This window comes from Mirounga angustirostris, unplaced genomic scaffold, assembly GCF_029215605.1.
Source record: "Mirounga angustirostris isolate CCGP_5_RB_7025 unplaced genomic scaffold, mMirAng1.0.hap1 SCAF_1, whole genome shotgun sequence".
In the NCBI taxonomy this organism is placed as follows: Eukaryota; Metazoa; Chordata; class Mammalia; order Carnivora; family Phocidae; genus Mirounga; species Mirounga angustirostris.
Genome location: NW_026991709.1, coordinates 196,472,197 through 196,498,926, shown reverse-complemented (window position 1 = coordinate 196,498,926; position 26,730 = coordinate 196,472,197). Strand labels below are relative to the sequence as shown.

At 38.3% G+C, this 26,730-nt stretch overlaps 1 protein-coding gene across 1 annotated transcript in view; it reads left to right on the top strand.

The window, feature by feature from the left end:
- Nucleotides 1-26,730, top strand: part of DOCK3 (dedicator of cytokinesis 3) — a 568,243-nt gene that overhangs the window by 400,168 nt on the left and 141,345 nt on the right. The window contains exons 8-9 of the mRNA XM_064595595.1: nt 6,010-6,051; nt 6,672-6,826. Of these exons, the coding sequence (XP_064451665.1) occupies nt 6,010-6,051; nt 6,672-6,826 (197 nt within the window). The remainder of the gene's footprint in view (nt 1-6,009; nt 6,052-6,671; nt 6,827-26,730) is intronic.

The following is a 26,730-nucleotide window of genomic DNA, read 5'->3' as shown; positions in this document are numbered from 1 at the left end:
AGAGCCTAAAAGTAACATGGACCAGAAAGGAACAGAGACAATATACAGTAACAGTCACCTTACAGGCAATACAGTAGCACTAAATTCATCTTTCAATAGTTACCCTGAATGTAAATGGGCTAAATGCCCCAATCAAAAGACACAGGGTATCAGATTGGATAAAAAAAACAAGACCCATCGATATGCTGTCTTCAAGAGACTCATTTTAGACCCAAAGACACCTCCAGATTGAAAGTGAGGCGTGGAAAATCATTTACCATGCTAATGGACACCAAAAGAAAGTTGGGGTGGCAATCCTTATATCAGACCAATTAGATTTTAAGCCAAAGACTATAATAAGAGATGAGGGAAAGACACTATATCCTACTTAAAGGGTCAATCTAACAATTATAAATATCTATGCCCCTAACATGGGAGCTGCCAATTATATAAGCCCATTAATAACAAAAGCAAAGAAACACATCAACAACAATACAATAATAGTGGGGGACTTTAACACCCCCCTCACTGAAATGGACAGATCATCTAAGCAAAAAATCAACAAGGAAATAAAGACTTTGAATGACACACTGGACCAAATGGACTTCACAGACATATTCAGAACATTCCATCCCAAAGCAACAGAATACACATTTTTCTCTAGTGCCCATGGAACATTCTCCAGAATACATCACATCCTAGGCCACAAATCAGGTCTCAACCGGTACCAAAGGATTGGGATCATTCCCTGCATATTTTTTGACCACAATGCTTTGAAACTAGAACTCAATCACAAGAGGAAAGTCGGAAAGAACTCAAATACATGGAGGCTAAAGAGCATCCTACTAAAGAATGAATGGGTCAACCAGGAAATTAAAGAAGAATTTAAAAAATTCATGGAAACAAATGAAAATGAAAACAACTGTTCAAAATCTTTGGGATGCAGCAAAGGCAGTCCTAAGAGGAAAGTATATAACAGTACAAGCCTTTCTCAAGAAACATGAAAGGTCTCAAATACACAACCTAACCAAAGGAGCTGGAGAAAGATCAGCAAATAAAGCCTAAACCCAGCAGGAGAAGAGAAATAATAAAGATCAGAGCAGAAATCAATGAAATAGAAACCAAAAGAACAGTAGAACAGATCAATGAAACTAGAAGCAAGTTCTTTGAAAGCATTAATAAGATTGATAAAGCCCTGGCCAGACTTATCAAAAAGAAAAGAGAAAAGATCCAAATAAATAAAATCAAGAGTGAAAGAGGAGCAATCACAACCAACACCAAAGAAATACAAACAGTTATAAGTACATATTATGAGCAACTATATGCCAGCAAATTAGACAATCTGGGAGAAATGGATGCATTCCTAGAGATGTATAAACTACCAAAACTGAACCAGGAAGAAATAGAAACCCTGAACAGACCCATAACCAGCAAGGAAATTGAAGCAGTAATCAAAAATCTCCCAACAAACAAGAGCCCTGGGTCAGGTAGCTTCCCAGGGGAATTCTACCAAACATTTCAAGAAGAATTAATATCTATTCTTCTGAAACTGTTCCAAAAAATAGAAATGGAAGGAAAACTTCCAAACTCATTTTATGAGGCCAGCATTACCTTGATCCCAAAACCAGACAAAGACCCCATCAAAAAGGAGAATTACAGACCAATATCCCTGATGGACATGGATGCAAAACTTCTGACCAAAATACTAGCCAATAGGATTCAACAGTACATTGAAAGGATTATTCACCACGACCAAGTGGGATGTATCCCTGGACTGCAAGTTTGGTTCAACATCTGCAAATCAATCAATGTGATACAATACATTAATAAAAGAAAGAACAAGAACCATATGATCCTCTCAATAGATGCAGAAAAAGCATTTGACAAAGTGCAGCCTTTCTTTTTTTTAATTTTATTTTATTATGTTATGTTAATCACCATACATCACATCATTAGTTTTTGATGTAGTGTTCCATGATTCATTGTTTGCGTATAACCCCCAGTTCTCCATTAAATATGTGAAGCATCCTTTCTTGATTAAAACTCTTCACATTCCAACTCGTGTAAGGTGGTATCTCAGTGTGGTTTTGATTTGAATTTCCCTGATGGCTGATGATGATGAACATTTTTTCATGTGTCTCTTAGCCATTTGTATGTCTTCTTTGGAGAAGCGTCTGTTCATGTCTTCTGCCCATTTCTTGACTGGATTATTTGATTTTGGGTGTTGAGTTTGAGAAGTTCTTTATAGATCTTGGATACCAGCCCTTTATCTGTAGTGTCATTTGCAAATATCTTCTCCCATTCTGTGGGTTGCCTCTTTGTTTTGTTGACTGTTTCCTTTGCTGTGCAGAAGCTTTTATCTTGATGAAGTCCCAAAAGTTCATTTTTGCTTTTGTTTCATTAGCCTTTGGAGATGTATCTTGAAAGAAGTTGCTGTGGCTGATGTCAAAGAGGTTACTGCCTATGTTATCCTCTAGGGGTCAGTTAGAATGCCAAAAATTGACAAGGCAAGAAACAACAAATGTTGGAGAGGTTGTGGAGAAAGGGGAACCCTCTTGCACTGTTGGTGGGAATGCAAGTTGGTACAACCACTTTGGAAAACAGTATGGAGGTTCCTCAAAAGATAAAAAATAGAGGGGCACTTGGGTGGCTCAGTCGTTAAGCATCTGCCTTCGGCTCAGGTCATGATCCCGGGGTCCCGGGATTGAGCCCTGCATCGGGCTCCCTGCTCAGCAGGGAGCCTGCTTCTCCTTCTGCCCCTCCCCCTGCTTGTGCACACTCTCTCTGTTTCTCTCTCTCTCTCTCATATAAATAAATAAAAATTTTTTAAAAATTTAAAAAAAAAGATTAAAAATAGAGCCACCCTATGACCCAGCAATTGCACTACTGGGTATTTACCTCAAAGACATAGATGTAGTGAAAAGAAGGGCCATATGCACCCCAATGTTCATAGCAGCAATGTCTGTAATAGCCAAACTGTGGAAAGAGCTGACATACCCCTCAACAGATGAATGGATAAAGAAGATGTGGTCCATATATATTCAATGGAATATTACTTGGCCATCAGAAAGGATGAATACCCAACTTTTACATCAACATGGTTGGGACTGGAGGAGATGATGCTAAGTGAAATAAGTCAAGCAGAGAAAGTCAATTATATGGTTTCACTTATCTGTGGAACATAAAGAATAGCATGGAGGACATTAGGAGAAGGTAGGGAAAAGTGAAGGGGGGAAATCGGAGAAGAAGAGAGTCTCCATGAGAGACTACGGACTCTGAGAAACAAACTGAGGGTTTTAGAGAGGAGAGCGGTGGAGGGATGGGTTAGCCTGGTGAGGATATTAAGGAGGGCACTACTTCATGGAGCACTGGGTGTTATATGAAAACAATGAGGGGCACCTGGGTGGCTCAGTTGGTTGAGCGACTGCCTTCGGCTCAGGTCATGATCCTGGAGTCCTGGGATCGAGTCCCACATTGGGCTCCCTGCTCGACAAGGAGCCTGCTTCTCCCTCTAACCCTCCCCCCTCTCATGTACTCTCTCGCTCTCTCAAGTAAATAAATAAATCTTTAAAAAAAAAAAATGAATCATGGATTACTACATCAAAACTAATGATGTATTGTATGGTGACTAACATACATAATAAAATAAATTTTAAAAAATGGGCAGATGCCATGAACAGACATTTCTGCAAAGAAGACTTCCAAATGGCCAACAGACAAATGAAAAAGTGTTCAGCATCACTCGACATCAGGGAAATCCAAATCAAAACCTCAATGAGATACCACCTCACACCAGTCAGAATGCCTAAAATTAACAAGTCAGGAAATGAAAGATTTGGTGAGGATGCGGAGAAAGGGGAACCATCCTACACTGTTGGTGGGAAGGCAAGCTGGTACAACCACTCTGGAAAACAGTATGGAGGTTCCTCAGAAAGTTGAAAATAGAGCTACCCTATGACCCAGCAATTGCACTACTGGGTATTTACCCCAAAGATACAAATGTAGTGATCTGAAGGGGTACGTGCACCCCAATGTTTATAGCAGCAATGTCCACAATAACCAAACTATGGGAAGAGCCAAGATGTCCATCAATAGATGAATGGATAAAGAAGATGTGATACACACACACACACACACAATGGAATATTATGCAACCATCAAAAAATGAAATCTTGGGGCGCCTGGGTGGCTCAGTCTTTAAGTGTCTGCCTTCGGCTCAGGTCATGATCCCGGCGTCCTGGGATCGAGTGCCGCATCGGGCTCCCTGCTCGGCGGGAAGCCTGCTTCTCCCTCTCCCACTCCCCCTGCTTATGTTCCCTCTCTCGCTGTCTCTCTCTCTGTCAAAAAATAAAAAAAAATAAAAAGTAATGCAAAATATCTAATATTGTTAAAAAAAACCAAAATCTTGCCATTTGCAAGATGGCTAGAGGGTATTATGCTAACAAAATAAGTCAGTCAGAGAAAGAGAAGTATCATATGATCTCACTGATACGAGGAATTTAAGAAACAAGACAGAAGATCATAGGGGAAGGGAGGAAAAAATGAAACAAGATGAAACCAGAGAGGGAGACAAACCATAAAAGACTCTTACTAATCTCAGGAAACAAACTGAGGGTTGCTGGAGTGGTGGGGGGTGGGAGGGATAGGGTGGCTGGGTGATGGACATTGGGGAGGGTATGTGCTATGGTGAATGCTGTGAATTGTGTAAGACTGATGGATCACAGACCTGTACCTCTGAAACAAATAATACATTATATGTTAAAAAAAAAAAATAAGAAGATAGTAGGAAGGGAAAAATGAAGGGTGGAAAATCGGAGGGGAGGATGAGCCATGAAAGACTATGGACTCTGAGAAACAAACTGAGGGTTTTAGAGGCGAGGGGGGTAGGGGGGAGAGTTAGCCCAGTGATGGGTATTAAGGAGGGCATGTATTGCATGGATCACTGGGAGTTATATGCAAACAATGAATCATGGAACGGTACATCAAAAGCTAATGATGTAGGGCGCCTGAGTGGCTCAGATGATTAAGCATCTGCCTTCGGCTCAGGTCATGATCCCAGTGTTCTGGGTTCAAGCCCCACATTGGGCTCCTGGCTCAGCAGGGAACCTGCTTCTCCCTCTGCCTCTCTCCCTGCTCATGCCCGCCCCCGCCCCCGTGTGTGTGTGTCTCGAGTGAATAAATAAAATCTTTAAAAAAATTTTTTTAAAAACTAATGATGTAATGTATGGTGACTAACAATAAAATAAAATTTAAAAATAAATTAAAAAAAAAAAGAAACTGGATCTTACAGCTAGGTATGTGGTAGAGAGTGTGGAGAGGATAGTGCCAAAGCACAAATCCAGTAGCAAGCACCTGTGACTTGGCTGGTACTGTGGGCTGGAGAGGCTTGAGTTTGAATCCAGACTTTGCCACCTTCTTGCTCTATGATCTTCAACACATCACTTTCTTTTTTTAAAGATTTTATTTATTTATTTATTTGACAGAGAGAGACACAGCGAGAGAGGGAACACAAGCAGGGGGAGTGGGAGAGGGAGAAGCCCCGATGTGGGGCTCGATCCCAGGACCCTGGGATCATGACCTGAGCTGAAGGCAGACGCTTAATGACTGAGCCACCCAGGCGCCCCATCAACACATCACTTTCTTTTTTTTTTTTTTTTAAAGATTTTATTTATTTATTTGAGAGAGAGAGAATGAGAGAGAGAGCACATGAGAGGGGGAAGGTCAGAGGGAGAAGCAGACTCCCTGCCGAGCAGGGAGCCCGATGCGGGACTCGATCCCGGGACTCCAGGATCATGACCTGAGCCGAAGGCAGTCGCTTAACCAACTGAGCCACCCAGGCGCCCAACACATCACTTTCTTACACCAAACTTTAGTTGCCTCCATCAAGTACAAATAGCATTGTTCTAAAAAGGTTATCAGAATTAAGTGAGAACATATATGTAAAAGACTGCAGAATGCTTAGCATATGGAGGGTGCTTAATAAAAGTTAGTTTCCTTCCCAGATGAGTGAATTTGTCTTTCTTTCCACAGCACTTATCCAGCCGGCAGAGTGTCCAGCAAAGCACATCCCAGGTAAGCAGCTTAATTAGGCCTCCCAGTCTTTTCCCACAGCACTTTTAAGAGATCACAGCATGGGGATGCAACAGGCAATGATAGCCACCACAGACATCTTGATCTTGTGATGCCTTTCATCTAAATAGCCCTGACCTCTGAGCAGATATAGCCAGTCTCCCCTCACTCCTCTGTGCAAATTTACATAAGCACAACTGAAATAACGTAGACTGGGAAACTAAAATGAATCTGTCTGGGAGAAAGTAAAAGTGTCATTTAGAATGGTATCTATTACCATCTAACATTGTAAATCAAGTGTATGGTAATGGGATGGGAATGGTAATTCCAACTTATGAATGAACTTAATATCTCCACTATATAATTAAGTTCACTCATAAGTTGGAATTACCATTCCCATAGCTCCTTCACTCAGTTTACTTCTCTCAGCTGCATATTTGCCTGCCCCAAACCAAGCATATTGACACAGCGCTCCCCTACTAGCAGAGAAGACCCCTTCTGTCTCTCTTACATAATCCCCTTTGGTAGTATGAGGAGAATTAGTCATTTAGTTTTCATTTTATTTATGATCAATGTAGTGAATAATTAAAATAGGAATCACTGTTTTTTGCCTTCCTTGTTAGGTAGATACAATGCGCCCACGTCATGGGGATACCTGTCGGATGCCAGTGCCACACCACTTCTTCCTCAGCCTGAAGAGTTTCACCTACAATACCATTGGGGAAGACACCGATGTCTTCTTTTCCTTATATGATATGAGAGAAGGCAAGCAGATCAGGTAAAAGTTACTAGAGGTTGTGGTGAGGTTGAGACTGTGTAAGGATGGTATTGCCTGGGTCATAAGCATCTCTGGCCTTCAGAGAAGATAGATGCACAGAGAAGGAAAAACAAGATAAAGTAACCTCTTACTTAGCTGGGAGTTTTGCCTCAAATCCCAGTGTACCTTGAAGTCACGTGTGGCCTCTTTTTTAACCTATGCCTATTTCCACATGGAAGTTCAAATCCCAGTCTTGGCTGTCACCACCTCAGAAAGAAAAGGATGCATCTATTCAGTACCAGAGAAAACACGTAGGAGAAACACAGAACAAAGCAAATTCAGCAGAGAGGCTCGGCTCTAGAAAGCAGGAAGCCCTGGGCCCTGCCTTGCTGCATGTGGAAGAGAGGGTTCACAGGCAAATAGGAATAGGCTGTCCTATTGACACCTAATGGTGTCCTCCTATCTGAGAGCAGCCTCAGCCCTCAGTGCCATTCTAGTCCTGCAAAGGGGAGAGCATCTTCTGGACAGAAGGGAAGGTTGGTCTTACTCCATCATTCCTTTTTGTCCTGGATTGGAAGAGAGGCCACAGAATGGGGCTGATATGCAGTAGACCATATATCTTGGTAGAACAATGAAGCCTTGAAGCATGAGCAACTGCAGCAGTGCTTCCTTCTTGAAAGGTGGGGAGGAGTCAAGGAGACACTCTAGGCTTCGCTTTCTCTACAGGCCAGCAAGGCTCTGATGGGGTGAGATGATCGTTGTAGCTAATTTTAGGGAGGCCAGATGTTTCTCTGGTTGTCCTCCAGGTGGGGCAGAGAGAAAATAAATTTGGGGATACTTTATATTGCTTGGAAACTTCCTGTATTCAGAGTGCTTTATGGTTTTGGGGTTTTTTTGTTTGTTTGTTTGTTTGTTTACTTAAAATTTGAAAACAACTGTTCCATTTTTTCCAATTGCATGTTATATGTAGGAAAATTTAAAATGGAAGTTATAACAGTACAAAAGAAAAGCCGTTAATTTGCATGCTCCACAGTACCTCTGATCTTGACACACCTTGCCCTGAAAATTAAAGCACCTTGTTTCACTTTGGCATAGAGCTAAAATGATACACTCATTGATGAGGGCATGTGGGTTTTCCTTGTCACGGCTGTCTCCCAGTATGTATGTCTCGAAAGGCTGTGGTAAAAGGCAGTTGTGGCTGGGATGGTAGCTACGGGTACTGGGCTGTGTGGATGCAGATTCTGGCTGCTCCTATTTTTCTACTAGGCCAGAGGTTTGTAAACTTTATTATTTATTTTTGTATGTGGAAGAATCCTTTCTAAAAGCTAAATTTTTTGAGTAAGTTCAATAAATGAAACAGATAAAATAGAGCTACTTTACTGTTGGAGGGAAAAGGGAAAAATAGGAATCTCACTATTCCCCTTCCTCCACCCGGTACTGGGTGTAACCACTGAAAGTCCCTGGGTTGCAGTTTGAAAACCAGAGCACCCTACTTTATGATCCTTGGGTGCTAGTGACTGTGTCTTCTCTTTCTGTGATCCCAGCACCTCACACAGTGCCTGTGCCCAGCAGAGACACCCCTGCTGTGGTTTGTAATCCATGCAGGATCATCAGTGTGTCAGTTGTTTTATCTTTGGGATTATTATTTATAATTGGGCCTCAAGAAACAATAAAACATTTTTAAAGAAGAAAGGTAAAAAAAAATTTTTTTTGTAGAGTTGCTGGAAATGTTTTGGTCATTTAAAAATCCCTAGATATTAGAGAACTATACCAGCTTCCCATTCACATAATAAACTTGTAAGGTCCTTAATTAAAAATACTATTTACTTTCTTCAGTTTTAAGAGTGAACTAATACGCAGAATTTTAGATCTAGGTTTAATTGATAAGTGTTCCTTCTTTCCATTAGCATTTATGTCATTGTATAAGCCCTCAAAAATTTTAGTTCATTGAGCTGGTGATACCAACTAAATATGCTTTCCTAATGATTAGGTATTAAACTGGTCATATATTACTGCCTTGAAGCAGTTATCAGAAATCTTGAAAGGTTAGGGATGTATTACATTAGGTGCACAGAGTGTTGATACAGAGCAATCAGTTTACCAATCAAACAGTGCTAGTCTAGTGTTCAGTATTGCCAGGACACTCACCTCTGTGCCTGAGAACATGTGTGAGCAGAGGGAGCAGGCTAAAGAGAGGACCAGATGTTCTGCACTCTGAGTCTCATTGCTGATCCCACAGGCAAACCTAGAGAGGCTCCTGTGAATGACAAACTGCAAACCCGCATAGCACATCCTGATAGATGTTGACTGATGAGTATTAAACAATCTGCAGGAAGGAAGAAGCAGCAGCTGGTAGGGCCTTAGTAGCTGTAACTGTTTTTGTGACATTTTATCATTCTGTACAAAATCATAAATATTTAGCTTTGAAATCTAAATCTCTGATTAAGACCTTTCCCCTGAGCTTCAGAGTTTCATTTCCTTTTTCCTACCAGACATCTGCCCTTGGATGTCCCTCAGACATTTCTACCTCAGCATATCTAAACTCAATTCAGTTTCTTTCCTTACACATATACTTCCTTCTGTGCTCCTTAAATCAAGTGAAAGGCATTATCATTTGCTCAGAAATCCATGTCAGAAATTTTGGCATCCTCCTAGGTTCCTCTCTCTCTATCTCCTTCCCTTCTCAATTAATCACTGTATCTTATCAACTTCTGACTCCCAAATATCAATCATATCACTCCCCCTACCCTTCCCTGTTTTCACCCCAGATTCTCCACATTTATTCCCAAATGCAGACTCCCTGAATCTACTGCCTTCCTACCCTGAGTTATTGTCCACAGCAGACCACCCTTACCTCTTAAAAATGCAAACTGTTCACGTCAGCCCCCACTTAAGCTAAAGCCCTGGTTACTTAGTGTGACATAAAAGGTCCAGCATGATATAATTTTATTTCTCTAACCTTATTTCCTGCATCTTGATGACTTAGTTGTCTTTCCCTAAACATGCCTTGCTCTTTCATGCCTCCCTATCCTTGCTGGCTTGGTAAACTCCTGTCCATTGAAACTCAGCTATATGAAACCTTCCTCAGTATTTATGAGTATAATCAGGCCCTGAAACTTCATTGTGCCCATGGTAACACTCTGTATCTAGCTTTATTCCATTACTAGATATTAAATTGTAATCATACATGTGCATGTAGATTTCCCCCACTGGAATGGGAGCTTTCTTATGTGTCTTTGTACCATCCCCCCGCCCAGTGCTAAGCACAGGACTTTGGAGTTGGAGCATTAAATAAATATTTATTGAGTGAATGAATGAAGAAGTGATCAAATAACCATTCGGTCCTCTGTGAATCAAGGAATTTGTATTTAATTGAGCAGTTTAGCAAATATTTACTAAGAATTTCTTGTTTGTGAGCCCCTTTTACCTTTCTTCTTTAAAAATTCTTCTTTAAAAATAACTGCTTGGGATTTAGAGGGATATGTCCCTCTAAAAAGGAATGTCCCTGACCCTGACAAGGTCTGAACAGAGCATTACAAGATTTCTAGAAGGTGTGAAACCTGTTTTCCTGATTTTAAGTACCAAAGCTAAGTGGAAAAGTAAGATTAGGGTATATGTCTTACTGACATGCAGCAAGACTTTAAGCACAATAAGCTGTCAGGAAAAAACAAACAAAAAATACAACCCTTCAGGCAAATTTTTATGGAGTTTTTTAAGCTAAAAAAATGAGTAGTCTTCTCTAAGTCATTGGTTGTTTTATATTTTTTTCTAATCACATTTTAGACCTTGCTTTGTATTTAGGATTAAACTGTATAGTTTGGGAAAGAAATACAGTCAACTTTACCATGTAATATACACTGAGAGAGATGTCTTTTTCTGTCATGGTGAGCTAGATCAGTTGTCACCAAGGTTTTGTTTTCAATATTCAAAGAACTATTTTTTAAAAAGAAAAAAGAAGTCAGAGAAGAAGAGGATCATTGAAAGACTGAGAAGCCAGGCTCTTGGAGAAAGGGCTTTTGGAGAAAATGAAAGTAATTGAATTAAAGAGTGTCTAGGGTCCAGATAGGGTACTAATTCATTTGTTCAAAGATATTTATTAAGCACCTACCAGCTATTGGGCTAGAACCTGGGGATACTGGGGTGAGCAAGAAAAATATCTGCTTGTCTTCCTGGAGCTTATGATCTAGAAGAGAGACCACCTCTCTCTACTAGAGAGATCACCAAACACATGATCATATGAATAAGTATGTAGTTTAAAAAGTGTGATAGGTGCTATAAAGGAAAATCATGCAGAGTGCTCTGCAACCTCATGCATATTGGAGTGAGGGGAGGCTCTTATGACATCCACGTTGAGGCTTAAAGTATGAGTAAACAGAAAGAGTGGATAATGTGATTTAGGCAGGAGAAGGACTAAATGCAGGGAAAAGCTTGGTATATTCAGAGAACTGAATGGCAGTCAGTGTTGCTGGAATGTTGCAAGTGAGAGAAGGAAAGGATATCTCAAGAGGGGATTGAAGAGATAGTCAGGGACCACATTATATAGGGCCTTGTAGCCATGAAAGGATTTCGGATTTTATTGGCAATCAAGAAGAGAAGATACTCAAGCACAAAAAGTAGCAAAGGCAAAAGCATGAGTCAGACACAACAAAGATATCAATGTATTGAATTAGAAGGAAATTAAAAGAGGTTATGAGAGCTGGGAAAAGGTTTGTATTGACAGTAAACTCCAGGTCTTGGAACCTGTTTCTTACCCAATTGCTCACAGCCTCTTGAACAGAGAAAGAACTCAGTAAATGTCCAATCAGAAAATGTGTTAGAGACAGATTAAATAAGTCTAGGATAGCCCTGAAAACCCTGGACACTGACTTAGATTTGATGCATTAGATAACCCTTAATGAATCCTTGAGCAGAAGGATGACATGAATGACATGTTGAAGGTGGTAATTTGAGATTATCACAGGGGTAATATATAGGTTCAACTAGAAAATAGATGAGATAAGTTAGAAGCTGTTGCAGACATGAAGTGATAGAGCCCCAGGATAAGGAGGCTAGTAATAAGATTAGAGAAGATAGGGCATCGTGCCCTTTAAGATTTGGACTGAGCCTCATCACCCCTATAACCTAATTTCCTATCCTTCCCCCATTGATCAGTCTAGTTTACAATAGCCTCCTTGCTATTCCCTGAAAATATAACACGTTTCTACTTTAGGGCCTTCCTTTGCATCTGCTATTTCCCTCAACATCCTCATGGTTCTTGCATCCCCACCTTCTTCATGTTTTTACTCAAATATCACCCTTTCAGGCTTTTCCTGGCCACCCTATCTAGAATTGAAACCACCAGGGGTTCCTGGGTGGCTCAGTCAGTCAAGCATGTGCCTTCAGCTCAGGTCATAATCTCAGGGTCCTGGGATAGGGCTCCCACATTGGGCTCCCTGCTCAGTGAGGAGTCTGCTTCTCCCTCTCCCTCTGCCCCCCCAGCTCATACTCTCTCTGTCTCTCTCTCTCAAAATAAATAAATAAAATCTTTAGAATTGAAACCATTATTACCACCATCTCTCACATACACATCCATATTCTCAGTGTCGCTTCTTTGCTTTATATTTTTTCTTAGGACCATCTAGCATACTAAATAGTTTACATATTTACCCTTTTTATTTTCTGTGTTCTATCACTGGACTGTAAGCACTACGAAAACAGAGATTTTTTTAATCGTATTCACCAGCAAATCCTCTGAACCTAATAGAGTATTGGCATATGGTAGGTACTCAATAATTATTTTTTGAAAGGATGAGTAGTCTTCTAAATGTAACATTTATAAACTTATTTCTCTTATCACTTTTTCTTTCTTTTTCTAAAACCTATAACTCAATGGGGTTGTTTGGGTTTTTTTTACCTTGGAGACAAGGAGAATGGTGCTATAATTATTAAGCCAGCTGAGTGAAGGAAATGATGAGTTCAATTTGGGCTATGTTGAGTTTGAAGTGATAGCCAAACAACCCACAGGTCATGAAGTGAGGGCATCTGGGATGCAGGTGAGATGTCACAGATGGAGATGAGAATTTTCATGGGAATAGTTTCTGTATGCAGAAACAAAGCTATCTGAAAAAGTGAGAACATGGGAGAAGAGCAAAGGGCAAAACACAGGGAATATTTCAGTCATTAAGAAAACATTTTATGTATACCTAACATGCACAATGTACTACTGCCAAGTAGTTTAGGAATTCATTTAAGGCTGGGAAAATAAATGCCAGTAAAAGAGAAGAAACAATTGAACACAGCTGGAAGCATCATAGTACTTGAATTAAAAAATATATTACAAAGCTACAGTAATCAGAACAGTATGGTACTAGCATAAAAACAGACATAATGACCAATGGAACAGAACAGAGAGCCCAGAAATAAACTTACACATATACCATCAACTCATCTTTGATTAAAAAAAGAAAAGAAAGACATCCTCCCATTTGCAACAATGTGGATGAACTTGGAGGACATTATGTTTTGTGAGATAAGCTAGACATACAAGGACAAATATTACAGGATACCACTTATATGAGGACTCTAAAATAGTCAAACTCATAGGAGCAGAGAGTAAAATGGTAATTGTCAGAGCCTGAGTGGGGAGAGGAAAATGCAGAAATATTAGGTACAAAGTTCCAGTTACATCAGATAAGTTCTAGAGCTCTACTGTACGGCATAGTGTTTATGGTTAACAGTACTGTGTTGTATTCTTAAAAATTTGCAAGAGGGTAGATTATATGTTGTGTTCTTATCTCACACTATAAATAAGTAGTAATAATAATTACAGTGGGAGGAAACTTTTAGAGGTGATGCATATGTTTATGGCATAGATTGTGGTGATGGTTTCATGGGTATATACTTACCTACAAACTCATTCAGTGTATACATGAGATATATACGCTTTTCATGTCAATCATACCTCAATAAAGTGATTTAAAAAAAAGAAATGTGGGGAGATGTGAATTTTCCTAGCAAGTTTTACACCTAATAACAATTTAAGATTTACTAAATAAAATGTATATGTGTCACATAACCAGTATGACAAACATTATGCAGATTTGCCTCACTTACACTCTGAAACAGAATTTTCTAAGATAACCAGTGATATCATTACAGGAAAATAAAATTGTCTTTCTTCTGGAGGAAAAAAAAAAAAACAGAGGAGGAATTACCTTATTCCCTCTTTTTTAAATGACATTTATCACTTCTTACATTCTATGTAGTTTAGTCACTTATTGTGTTTATCACTTACTGTCTGTTTCCTCATTTTGTCTTTTTAAATAAAAGCTCCTCCTGGGCAGCGATGTTTTTATTTTGTTTACTGAGGTACCCAAGTGCCTGAAACAGTGCTTGCCACCTAGTAAGTGCTCAGTAAATATTTGTTGAATAAATGAGTGTAACTATGCAGAATGTAGCAAAGAGAAATATGAAAGAAGTATTATGGGACATGGAGAACAGAATGAGAAAGGATAATAAACACCTAACTAGAACCACAGAAAAACAGAAAAGAATGAAAATATTCATCACTGATGAAAGACATGAAGACACAAATGAAAGATTTCGTTGCTTATTTGCTTTGCTGCCACAAGATTCTTCCTTAGGAGCAGTGCACTCTTTGACAGTTGTCAGAGGATGGAGAAGCCAAGGTTGTTAAATAGATCTTGTTCTCTTCCCCACCACCTCACTCTATGGTAATGGTGAATTTCGAACATCCAAGTTGGGCCAAAATGCTCTGATCTTAACAGATATAGTATAAATTGGGGGAAGACATGAAGCTCACTGATGGTTTATGGTGTCTTGATTAAAGAAGGTTTCACCACCACAACAACCAAAAAAAGACTTTTGAACTATTTGACTTTTAAAGCGCTGTTGCACACAGATACAATTAAAATTAAAATTTAAGAAAGTTGCTCACAAACCCTTAGATTCCCTAATCCAACATAGAGTCAGATGTGACCTTAAGTAAGGTCAAAGACTGCCATTGACAGAGCACATCATATTACCCTCATGGAAGAGCCATGGTACAGCTGTTCCTTTAGCTGCCTCCACATGCTGGCCCTTGTGGTGGCTGCCCAAACACTGCATGAACATTTGTCAGCATATGGATGCCTTCCTGTGCCCCTGAGTTTTGCTGAGTACCTCCTCCATGTTTACATACCAACTGTTAACAAACCAGGTCATTGGCAAGTAACCCCTCACCCCCAAATAATGAAAAATAAATGATTTACATTTTGAGTTTGGGATGCTAGAAAAAGAAAAACAAAGTAAACCTAAAGAAAGCAAAAGGAAGAAAATAATATAATAACAGAACTTAAAGAAAGGGTCAGTAAAATAAAAACTGATTATCTGAAAAAAGAAACTTTGAAAAAATAGACATACCTTCTTTGGAAAAATGCCTCTTTTCAGGTCCTCTGCCCATTTTTAAATTGGATTACTTTTTTTGGTGTTGAGTTGGTGTCTATTTTTTGGTGTTGAGTCTTCATATATTTTGAATACTAACCCCTTATCAGATATATCATTTGCAAATATCTTCTCCCATTCTGTAGGTTGTCTTTTTGTTTTGTTGATGGTTTCCTTTGCTGTACAAAAGCTTTTTGTTTTGGTGTAATCCTAGTAGCTTAATTTGGTTTGGTTTCTCTTGCTTGAGGAGACATATCTAGAAAAATGTTTCTGTGGCTGATGTCAAAGAAAGTACTGCCTATGTTTTCTTCTAGTTTTATGGTTTGTTGGTATGCCACTGTTGTTGGGAATGCAAATTGGTGTAGCAACTGTGGAAAATAGTATGGAGGTTCCCCAAAAAACTAAAAATACAATAACATATAACCCAGTAATTCCACTACTGGATATCTACCCAAAAAAATGAAAACACTAATTTGAAAAGATATATGCATCCCTATGTTTACTGTAGCATTATTTACAATAGCCCAGGTATGGAAACAACCCAAGTGTTCATCGATAGATAAATGGATAAAGAAGGTGTAGTATATTCAATGGAATATTACTCAGACATTAAAAAGAATGAGATCTTGCCATTTGCAAAAACATGGATGGACCTAGAGGATATAATACTAAGTGAAATAAGTCAGAGAAAGACAGATAACATATAATTTCACTCATATGTGGAATTTAAGAAACAAAACAAACAAAGAGACAAACAAACAAAAAAAACTGACTCTTAAATGCAGAGAACAGACTAGTTGCCAGAAGGGAGGTAGGGGGAGGGGTGAAACAGATAAAGGGGATGAAGAGTACACTTATCTTGATGAGCACTGAGAAATGTATAGAATTGTTAAATCATTGGATGGTATACCAAAACTAATATAACACTATGTTAATTATCTTCAATAAAACAAATTTTAATAGATATACCAATAGCAAGAGTAATCAAAAAGAAAGACACAGATGAGCTATAAATATTAAAAATTATATGGAACACATTTATTTAAATTGAGGTAAGGTTGAAATAGTGTAAAATTAACTATTTTAAAATAAACAGTTGAGTGGCATTTACTACATTCACAATGTTGTACAACCATCACCTCTGTCTAGTTCCAAAACATTTTCATGCCCCAAAAGGAAGCCCTGGATCTAATAAGCAGTTGTTCTTTATTTCCCTTCCCAGCCTACCCCTGCTTAGCCCCTGGCAGCCACCAATCTGCATTCCATCTTTATAGACTTATATATTCTAGATATTTCACATAAATGGAATCATATATATAATATGTGACCTTTTGCACTTGATTTACTTCACTTATAATGTTTTTAAGGTTCATTCATGTTGTAGCATGTATCATCAGTACTTCATTTCTTTATATGGCCAATTAATATTCCATTGTATAGTTATGCCACAAATTGTTTATTTGTTCATTCATTGTTGGATAGTTGCACTGTTTCTAACTTTTGGCTATAGTGAATAGTGCTACTGTGAACACGTGTATATATGTATTTGATTGCCTGCCTTCTATTCTTTTAGGTATATATCTAGAAGTGGAACTGCTGGGCCATATAGTATTTCTATGTTTAGCTTTTGAGGAACTGCCAAACTATTTTTCACAGAGACCTAACCATTTTACATTCCTACCAGTGATGTGTGAGGGTTCCAATTTCTGCACATCCACACTAAATACTTATTTTCTTTTTTTTTTTTTTAATTCTAGCTATCCTACAGGGTGTGAATGTGAATTAGTACCTCATTGTGGTTTGATTTGCATTTTAATGGTAACTAATGATGTGAACATCTTTTCATGTGTTTATTCACCATTTGTATATCTTCTTTGGAGAAATGTTACTCAAGTCCTTTACCTATTTTTAATAGATTATTTGTCCCTTTTTTAGAAATTTAAAAAATATACGTATTAACTGAATATTTTGTTTTGTTTTGTTTCCAGTTTTTATTTAAATTCCAATAAGTTAACATATAGTGTAATATTAGTTCAGGAGTAGAATTTACTGATTTGTCACTTACGTACACCACCCAGTACTCATCACAACAGTGCCCTCCTTAATGCCCATCACCCATTTAGCTCATCCCCCCACCCACCTCTCCTCCAGCAACCCTCAGTTTGTTCTCTATGATAAAGAGTCAAACTGAGGGTTGCTGGAGTGGAGGGGGGTGGGAGGGATAGGGTGGCTGGGTGATGGACATTGGGAGGGTATGTGCTATGGTGAGCGCTGTGAATTGTGTAAGACTGATGAATCACAGACCTGTACCCCTGAAACAAATAATACATTATATGTTAATTTAAAAAGAGTCTGTTTTATGGTTTGCCTGTCTCTTTTTTTCCCCTCTATGTTCATCTGTTTTGTTAAATTCCACATATAAATGAAATCATATGGTATTTTTCTTTCTCTGACTGACTTATTCCCTTAGAATAATACACTCTAGCTCCATCCATGTCATTGCAAATGGCACGATTTCATTCTTTTTGATGGCTGAGTAATATTCCATTGTATAGATATATCATGACTTTTTTTTTTTTCAACTTCTTTATCCATTTATCAGTTGATGGATATTTGGACTCTTTCCATAATTTGGCTATTGTTGATAATGCTGCTATAAACAACTGAATTTTTTTTTGAATTTTCATTCCAATGTAGTTAACATACAGAGTTAACATTAGTTTCAGGTGTACAATATAGTGATTCAACAATATATCCCCTAGTGCTCATCATGACACATCATTAATCCCCATCACCTATTTCACCCATCCCCCCCCCACCTCCCCTCTGGTAACCATCAGTTTTTCTCTATAGGTAAGATTATGTTTCTTGGTTTGCCTCTCTCTCTTTTTTTCCTTAGCTCATCTGTTTTGTTTCTTAAATTCCACATATGAGTGAAATCCTGTGATATTTGTCTTTCTCTTATTTCACTTAGCGTTATACTGTCTAGCTCTATCCATGTTGATGCAAAAGGCAAGATTTCATTCTTTTGTATGCCTGAATAATATTCTGTGATATGTATATATACCACATCTTCTTTATCCATTCATCCATTGATGGACACTGGGCTACTTTCATAATTTGCTGTTGTAAATAATGCTGCAATCAACATAGGGGGCTTATATCCCTTCAAATTAGTGTTTTCTTCTTCTTAGGGCAAATACCCAGTAGTGCAATTACTAGATCATGGGGTAATTCTATCTTTAACTTTTTGGGGAACCTCCATATTGTTTTCCACAGTGGCTGCACCAGTTTGCATTCCCACCAACAGTGTACAAGGGTTCCTTTTTCTCCACATCCTCACCAGCACTTGTCATTTCTTGAGCTTTTTATTTTAGCCATTCTGACAGGTGTGAGGTGATATCTCATTGTCATTTTGATTTGCATTTCTCTGATGATGAGTGATGTTGAGCATCTTTTCACGTGTCTGTTGGCCATCTCTATGTCTTATTTGGAGAAATGTCTGTTCATGTCTTCTGCCCATTGTTCAATTGGATTATTTGGGTTTTGGGTGTTGAGTTGTGTAAGTTCTTTATATATTTTGAATACTAGTCCTTTATCAGGTATGTCATTTGCAAATACCTTCTCCCATTCCATAGGTTGCCTTTTAGTTTTCTTGGTCATTTCCTTTGCTGTGCAGCAGCTTTTTATTTTGATGAAATCCCAATAGTTATTTTTGCTTTTGTTTTCCTTGCCTTAAGAGACATATCTAGAAAGATGTTGTTATGGCTGATGTCAGAGAAGTCACTGCCTTGGCTCTCTTGTAGGATTTTTATGGTTTCAGGTATCATCACATTTAGGTCCTTAATCCATTTAGAGTTTATTTTTGTGTATGGTGTAAGAAAGTGATCCAGTTTCATTCTTTTGCATGTAGCTGTCCAATTTTCCTAACACCATTTGTTTAAAGAGACTGTCTTTTCCCCATTGCATATTTTTGCCTTCTTTGTTGAAGGTTAATTGACCATATAATTATGGGTTTATTTCTGGATTTTCTATTCAGTTCCATCGATCTATGTGTCTATTTTTGTGCCAGTACCGTACTGTCTTGATCACTACAGCTTTGTAATATTACTGAAAGTCTGGAATTGTGATACCTCCAGTTTTGTTTTTCAAGATTACAGTTTGTCTTTTTGTTGAGTTGTAGGAGTTCTTTTTTTTTCCTGGATACTAGGTATTTATCAGATATATGATTTGTGAATATGTTTTCCCATTCTGTAGGTTGTCTGCACTTTCTTGATAACATCCTTTTTATTTTTTTAGTTTTTAGTTTCAATGAAATCTACTTTATCTTTTTTTTCTCATGTTGCTTATGCTTTTGGAGTCATAGAATACATTTTAAAAGTTGTATACAGATATTATGAACAACTTGATACCAATAAACTTGTGTTCACATATATGAGTGTTATTTTTGTAGTAACAGATATCTTAAAGCAGTCTAAATATCCATAAGTAGAGAGATAACTAAATAAATAATAGCTTAACCTTTGGAAAGATTGAGGCAAAAAGAAGTGAGAGAGGAACTGAATTAGTTCTCAATTGTTGCACAACATATTACAGCAAGTTCTATGAATTAAAAAAATACCCATTTTTTAGTTCACAGTTATTTAGGTTAGAAGTCTGCAAAGACATGACTGGGCTCTCTGCTAAGGTTACCACAAAGCCAAAGTCAGGGTGTCAACTGGGCTGTGTTCTAGTCTGAAATCTCTAGGGGGAATATTGTTCTAAGCTCTTTGGATGTTGTTGGTAGGATTGAGTTTCTTACCATTGTAGGACTGAAGTTCCCATTTCCTTGCTGGCTTTCACCAGGGAGCTGCTCTCAGCAGCTAAAGGTCACCTGCTTTCCTTGCTACGTAGCCTTCCTCATTTTTTTTTTTTATGTTAAGTTAGTCACCATACATTACATCATTAGTTTTTGATGTAGTGTTCCATGATTCATTGTTTGCGTATAACACCCAGTGCTCCATGCAGTACATGCCCTTCTTAATACCCATCACCAGGCTAACCCATCCTCTCAGCCCCCTCCCCTCTAGAACCCTCAGTTTGTTTCCCAGAGTCCATAGTCTCTCATGGTTTGTTTCCCCCTCTGATTTCCCCCGTTTCATTTTTCCCTTCCTTCTCCTAATGTCCTCCATGCTATTCCTTACGTTCCACAAATAAGTGAAACCATATGATAATTGACTTTCTCTGCTTGACTTATTTCACTTAGCATAATCTTCTCCAGTCCCATCCATGTTGATGTAAAAGTTGGGTATTCATCCTTTCTGATGGCTGAGTAATATTCCATTGTGTGTGTATATATATATAGACCACTTCTTTATCCATTCATCTGTTGAAGGGCATCTCGGCTCTTTCCACAGTTTGGCTATTGTGGACATTGCTGCTATGAACATTGGGGTGCATATGGCCCTTCTTTTCACTACATCTGTGTCTTTAGGGTAAATACCCAGTAGTGCAATTGCTGGGTCATAGGGTAGCTCTATTTTTAATTTTTTGAGGAACCTCCATACTGTTTTCCAAAGTGGCTGTACCAACTTGCATTCCCACCAACAGTGTAAGAGTGTTCCCCTTTCTCCACAACCTCTCCGACATTTGTTGTTTCTTGCTTTGTCAATTTTTGCCATTCTAACTGGCATAAGGTGGTATCTCAGTGTGGTTTTGATTTGAATTTCCCTAATGGCTAATGATGATGAACATTTTTTCATGTGTCTCTTAGCCATTTGTATGACTTCTTTGGAGAAGTGTCTGTTTATGTCTTCTGCTCACTTTTTGACTTGATTATTCATAGACCTCTTCATCTTTAGGTTATCAGCAATGCAATGAATCCTTTCCACGCTTTGAATCTCTGACTTTGTTTTCTGCAAGAAGCAGAAGAAAATTCTGCACTTTTAAAAGATTCATGACACTGGGTCATACTCACCCAGACGCTCTCCCTATCTTACGTTCAATTATGCCATATAACATAACCTAATCATTGGAGTAAATGCCACCATATTTACAGTCACAGGGATTATGAAACACCAGGACTGGGGAGGAAATTTGGGAAACCATATTAGAATTTCCCAACAGCAGGCCCAACAGCAGGGATTATCTCTACATAAGCACATTCTATATATTAAAAAATTAATGAAATATTGTTCAGTGAAAACAGCAAGTTTACAATTGTATGTTTAGTATATATTTGTTGGGATAAACTACATATGTCTATGTATATAATGTATATTATAATCTTCAGTAATTTTTTAAAAGACTAAAATTTCTTTTTTTTTTTAAAATATTTTATTTATTTATTCATGAGAGATAGAGAGAAAGAGGCAGAGGGAGAAGCAGGCTCCCCGCGGAACAAGGAGCCCGATGCGGGACTCGATCCCAGGACCCTGGGATCGTGACCTGAGCTGAAGGCAGATGCTTAACCGACTGAGCCACCCAGGCGTCCCAAGACTAAAATTTCTAAAAAGAATTCTTGAACTGACAGACATTTAAAGTTTTGGTAGTGATACTTTCTTAAATTGGCTGGCAACTTAAGAGAGACAGTTATAGCAAGTTACAACAAATATTGGCTTTGCTATATGAGTAGATAAATAGACTACAATGTTTCATTTATACTTCTCCCCTTCTTCAAATGGCCAGCTTCAGATGTCAGTGTGGAACAAACATCTGCTTTGATGTTGAGTGATAATGAGGTAATAGAAGAACAAAGCCTATAAAAGGCCAGAATTTAAAATGTCCTTTGTATTTTTTCCTTAATATCATGGATTCCCCTATAAAATGAATACATTGCCTAAGTTAAATTTTTTTTCTGTATACATATCTATTAAGATTGTTAACCATTATCTTAATCTATTTAATAATTACCACATAATTATCTCCTCAAAATAGTACAAATAATTTTCTTTTAGAATAGAATTTGTGTTATGGTTTGTAGTTGGTTCTGTATGGATTCACTTATTCTATTATGTGAATTTCCTTTTTCACACAAGGAGTATTATGGTGTAACTTATTTTCTATGTACCTCTGGTGTGCCTGTTAATATGCCGGGTTCTCTTACTGGCTCTTTACCAATTTAGCGAAATGCTCTAAAGTCTCAGGGTACCAGTGATTGATTTCATCACTCAACTGGCTTTCCCTAATGAGTCTTCTTTATGCCAGGTTTTTCTGCTAGGCCTTGGGAACACAGAGTTGCCCTCAAAAACTTAATCTTTCTTGATTATCACATGAAAACACTTATGTTAGCTATCTTCTCATGGCTGCTGTGCAAAGCAAGCTAAAATGCTTCATTTCTTATTCTCCTGGAGTTTATTCAGCATTCAAAATACCCTTGCGTAGAATTAACTTTTTCTTGAAAATCAGCTGCTTCTGTGGTTGAAGTACAGAACTCTCCTTGAAAGTCCAGCATTCTACCCAAATGAGATAATTTGCCTCTGTGAAAATCTCAGGTGCTCTAGAGAGGAATTTTCTTTTAAAATGATGTTTGAGAATTTTGTTTATTAACAGTTTTGCTTCCCTCTGCAAAAAAAAAGTCATGTCTTACAATGCAACTGGATCTTATTGGCAGGAGCTCAGGCAGCCAGTGAGGGACCTGCAGTTCAATCTTGGTCCTTCCACTTATGTCCCTATAGTGTGGTCTAGCCTGTCTTAACTTGGTCTGGGACATAGCCTCCAGCTCACTACCCAACATTCCCCCCAAGGATTTTCTGTGAGTCCCAGCAGGAATAAGAGGAGCTAGTACCCTGGCTCAGGTGACTGTCAACATCACTTTCCTTTTCTACTCTCTTCTCTAGTCTGTCATTGTCAATATGCATATCTTCCTTGGAAATTACAGAGATTTATGGAAATTAAAAATGAGCTCACTCTCATAAAAGAAAGCCAGGGATCAGGATGCCTGGGTGGCTCCGTCGGTTAAGCATCTGCCTTCGGCTCAGGTCATGATACCAGGGTCCTAGGATCGAGTCCCGAATTGGGCTCCCTGCTCAGCCTGCTTCTCCCTCTGCCTCTGCCTGCCATTCCCCATGCTTGTGCTCTCTCTCTCTCTGACAAATAAATAAATAAATGTTAAAAAGAAGGAAAGAAAGAAAGCCAGGGACCTGTGTAGTATGGATGGAAAAACTCACACACAAATATTTAAGTGAATCTGTATATAATCCAATTATCTTGTAAGTTTTTTCATTAATATGTTTTCTTACATACCACAAAACTGAAAATACAGAATGAATGCAAATATGGTTTAAACCTAAATATATTGCATTCCAGTGGCCAAGCCAACCCAACATGCTTTCATATGTATGCCCAAGGCATCAGGTCTTGCTCAGAAACACTAAAGTTAAAATCTGTTAATGGATAGGCAAAGTGAAGGTTTCACTTTAGATATGTACCTTGGTCTGTGGTTAAACCTATGTCTTTTTAAAAAATAAAATAAAATAATAAAAAATAATAATAAAATAAAATAAATAAAATAAAATAAAAAAATAAAATAAAAAAACAAACAAAAAAAAACCCTATGTCTTTTTTCATCTGAGAATAAGATCAGAAGTTACCAGTGGTTATTATGCTCTGAGTCGAGATGTCAGACTAGAGAAAATTTTTAATACAGTGTCCTATAGAGTTTAGTTGAAAACAGTAAAAGAAATGGTCACGTTCTTTAAGATCTTTGTTTAGAAGAAATTTGCCTTCTGCTCTGTCTAGACCATAATGCTCAGTGCAACGTAGAAGAGAATGACTAATGGCTTCTGACCTAAGTTCAAAAAAAATCCTCTGCCTGGAGAGGCTTGTAGAGAATTAAGGGGTATCAGGGGTAGAAGTTATAGTAGATTGGTATAGTCATTTATTTATGAATCAGACATCTATTTTGCACTTCCTATGTACTTCCGCTGTTACAGTCTCTAGAGATATGGCAGTGAATAGAACATATAAAAATTCCTGCTCTCATGAAGCTTACATTCTGGTGGTGAGAGTCAGTCAATAAATATAATAAATAAATAAAGTGTATAGTATATTTGGAGGGATAAATGTTATCAAATATAAAAAGTAAACTATAAGGGAGAATTTGCCATCTTGAATAAAGTAGTCAGCATAGGCCTTACTGAGAACGTGAATATACCATGGGGCTATCTTCCAGGGGAAAGACCTCTTGTCTACCATCCTCACATCAGTGGATCTCAAAATGACTTCCCAGGGGCACATGGGTGGCTCGGTTGGTTGAGCATCTGCCTTTGGCTTAGGTCATGATCTCAGGGTCCTGGGATCAAGTCCCACATCAGGCTCCATGCTCAGCAAGGGGTCTGCTTCTCCCTCTCCCTCTGCCTCCTCCCTGCCTCCCGGCTCATGTTTATGCTCTGTCTCTCTCTCTCTTCCAAATAAATTAATAAAATCTTTAAAGAAGATAAAGTTCTCTTATTTAAAAAAAAAAAAAAAAGACTTCCAAACTAATAAGGTGGAGCCAAGGGATAAAATTTTAGTCAGCTTCCTCATCCTTGGTCATTTAAGGATAAATAAGTAAACTGGATGGTTGGATAGATAGATAGATAGATAGATAGATAGATAGATAGATAGATAGATAGATAGATAAGAAATGAGGGCGGGTTGGATTTGGGCTGTCTTTTATTTTTTTATTTTATTTTATTTTTTAAAAGATTTTATTTATTTATTTGAGAGAGAGAGAATGAGAGAGACCACGAGAGGGAAGAGGGCAGAGGGAGAAGCAGACCCCCTGCTGAGCAGGGAGTCCGATGCGGGACTCGATCCCGGGACTCCAGGATCATGACCTGAGCCGAAGGCAGTCGCTTAACCGACTGAGCCACCCAGGCACCCCTGGGCTGTCTTTTAAAGGTAGAACTGTGCTGGTTTCATTTCTGGTATGGTGAAGTGAGCTCCTAACTGGCTAGCCCTCCCACAGTTACCTATTAACACTGGCTAAAAACCAAAAAACAATCACCTTAAGGTTCTGCAGAATGAACAAAGCAAGCAGATATTGGAGGGGAGTAAAAACTTAGAGAAAGGAACCAACACATGGTGAATTTCCTGCTTTTATAGCTTTGGTCTGAGAGAACATCCTGGGGTAGCTAAAACTCCAACAGAAACCCTGCCATATTTTTAGCCTGAGGAACTAAGAGATGGAGCCTGGGGCAAGCATGACCACTGCAGGAGTCTTGGAGAGGAGAGAGTAGGAGATGGACAACCCCAAATTCTATATATGAACTCTGCCCATGTTAGCAGGTGATCCCTGAAACACAAATGGGCAAGGCAAACTCAAGGCAGCTAGCAACTTAAGGCTAAAAGAAAACTGAGATTTGACCTCCATCAATCACAGGAGAAATATTACACATTAAGTCTAATCAAGTTAATTCCTATTAAAATAAAAATACTAACTAACCCTCTAAAGAAGACTATAAAAGAATCAAGCATCTCCATAGCATAACAATTACAATGTCCAAGGTACAGTCCAAAATTTGGGGACATACAAAGAACCAGGAAAATGTAACCCATTCTCAGGCGAAACAGAAGCCAATCCTGAGATAACTCAGATGTTGGAATTATCAGACAGGGCTTTTTTTTTTTTTTTTTTTTAAAGATTTTATTTATCTGACAGAGAGAGACACAGCGAGGGAGGGAACACAAGCAGGGGGAGTGGGAGAGGGAGAAGCAGGCTTCCCGCTGAGCAGGGAGCCCGATGCGGGACTCGATCCCAGGACCCTGGGATCATGACCTGAGCCGAAGGCAGACACTTAACTACTGAGTCACCCAGGCGCCCCCATACAGGGCTTTTAAAGCAGCTGCTATAACACGTTCAATGAAGGAATAAATAGTAAAAATCTCAACACAAAAATACAAAATACTTTTTTAAATAACCAAATGGAAATTTTAGAACTGAAAAATATATTTATATTAAGAATATCTGGAATAAAAATATCTCTGGATGAGGTTAATTGAACCAAGAGATCATAGAGAGAATCAGTGAATATAAATACCAATATGAATTATCCAGTCTAAAAAAGAGAGAAAAATATTGAAACAAAACAAAATAAACAACAAAATCTTAAGGTGACAATTTCAAAAGGCTCACAATGGAATTTCAGAAGGAAAAGAGAAAAAGAATGGGTCAGAAAAAACATTTGAAGAAATAATGGCAAATAACTTCACCAAATTTTGTGAAAGACATAAATTTACAGATTTAAGAAGCTTATCAACACCAAACAGGATAAATGACACACAATTGTCTAACTACTTAAAACCAATGAAAAAGAAAATCTTAAAAGCTGCTAGTGAAAAATGCCACATTGCATACAGGGAAACAATTCAAGTGATCATGGGCTTTTTCTCAGAAATACAGAGACCAGAAGACAGTAGAAAAGCATCTTTAAAGTGTTGAAGAACAAATACAAAATTATATATCTAATGGAAAGGGTCTTTCAAGAATGAAGACAAAATAAAGACATTTTAAGATAAAGGAAAACTAAGAATATGTCACTAGC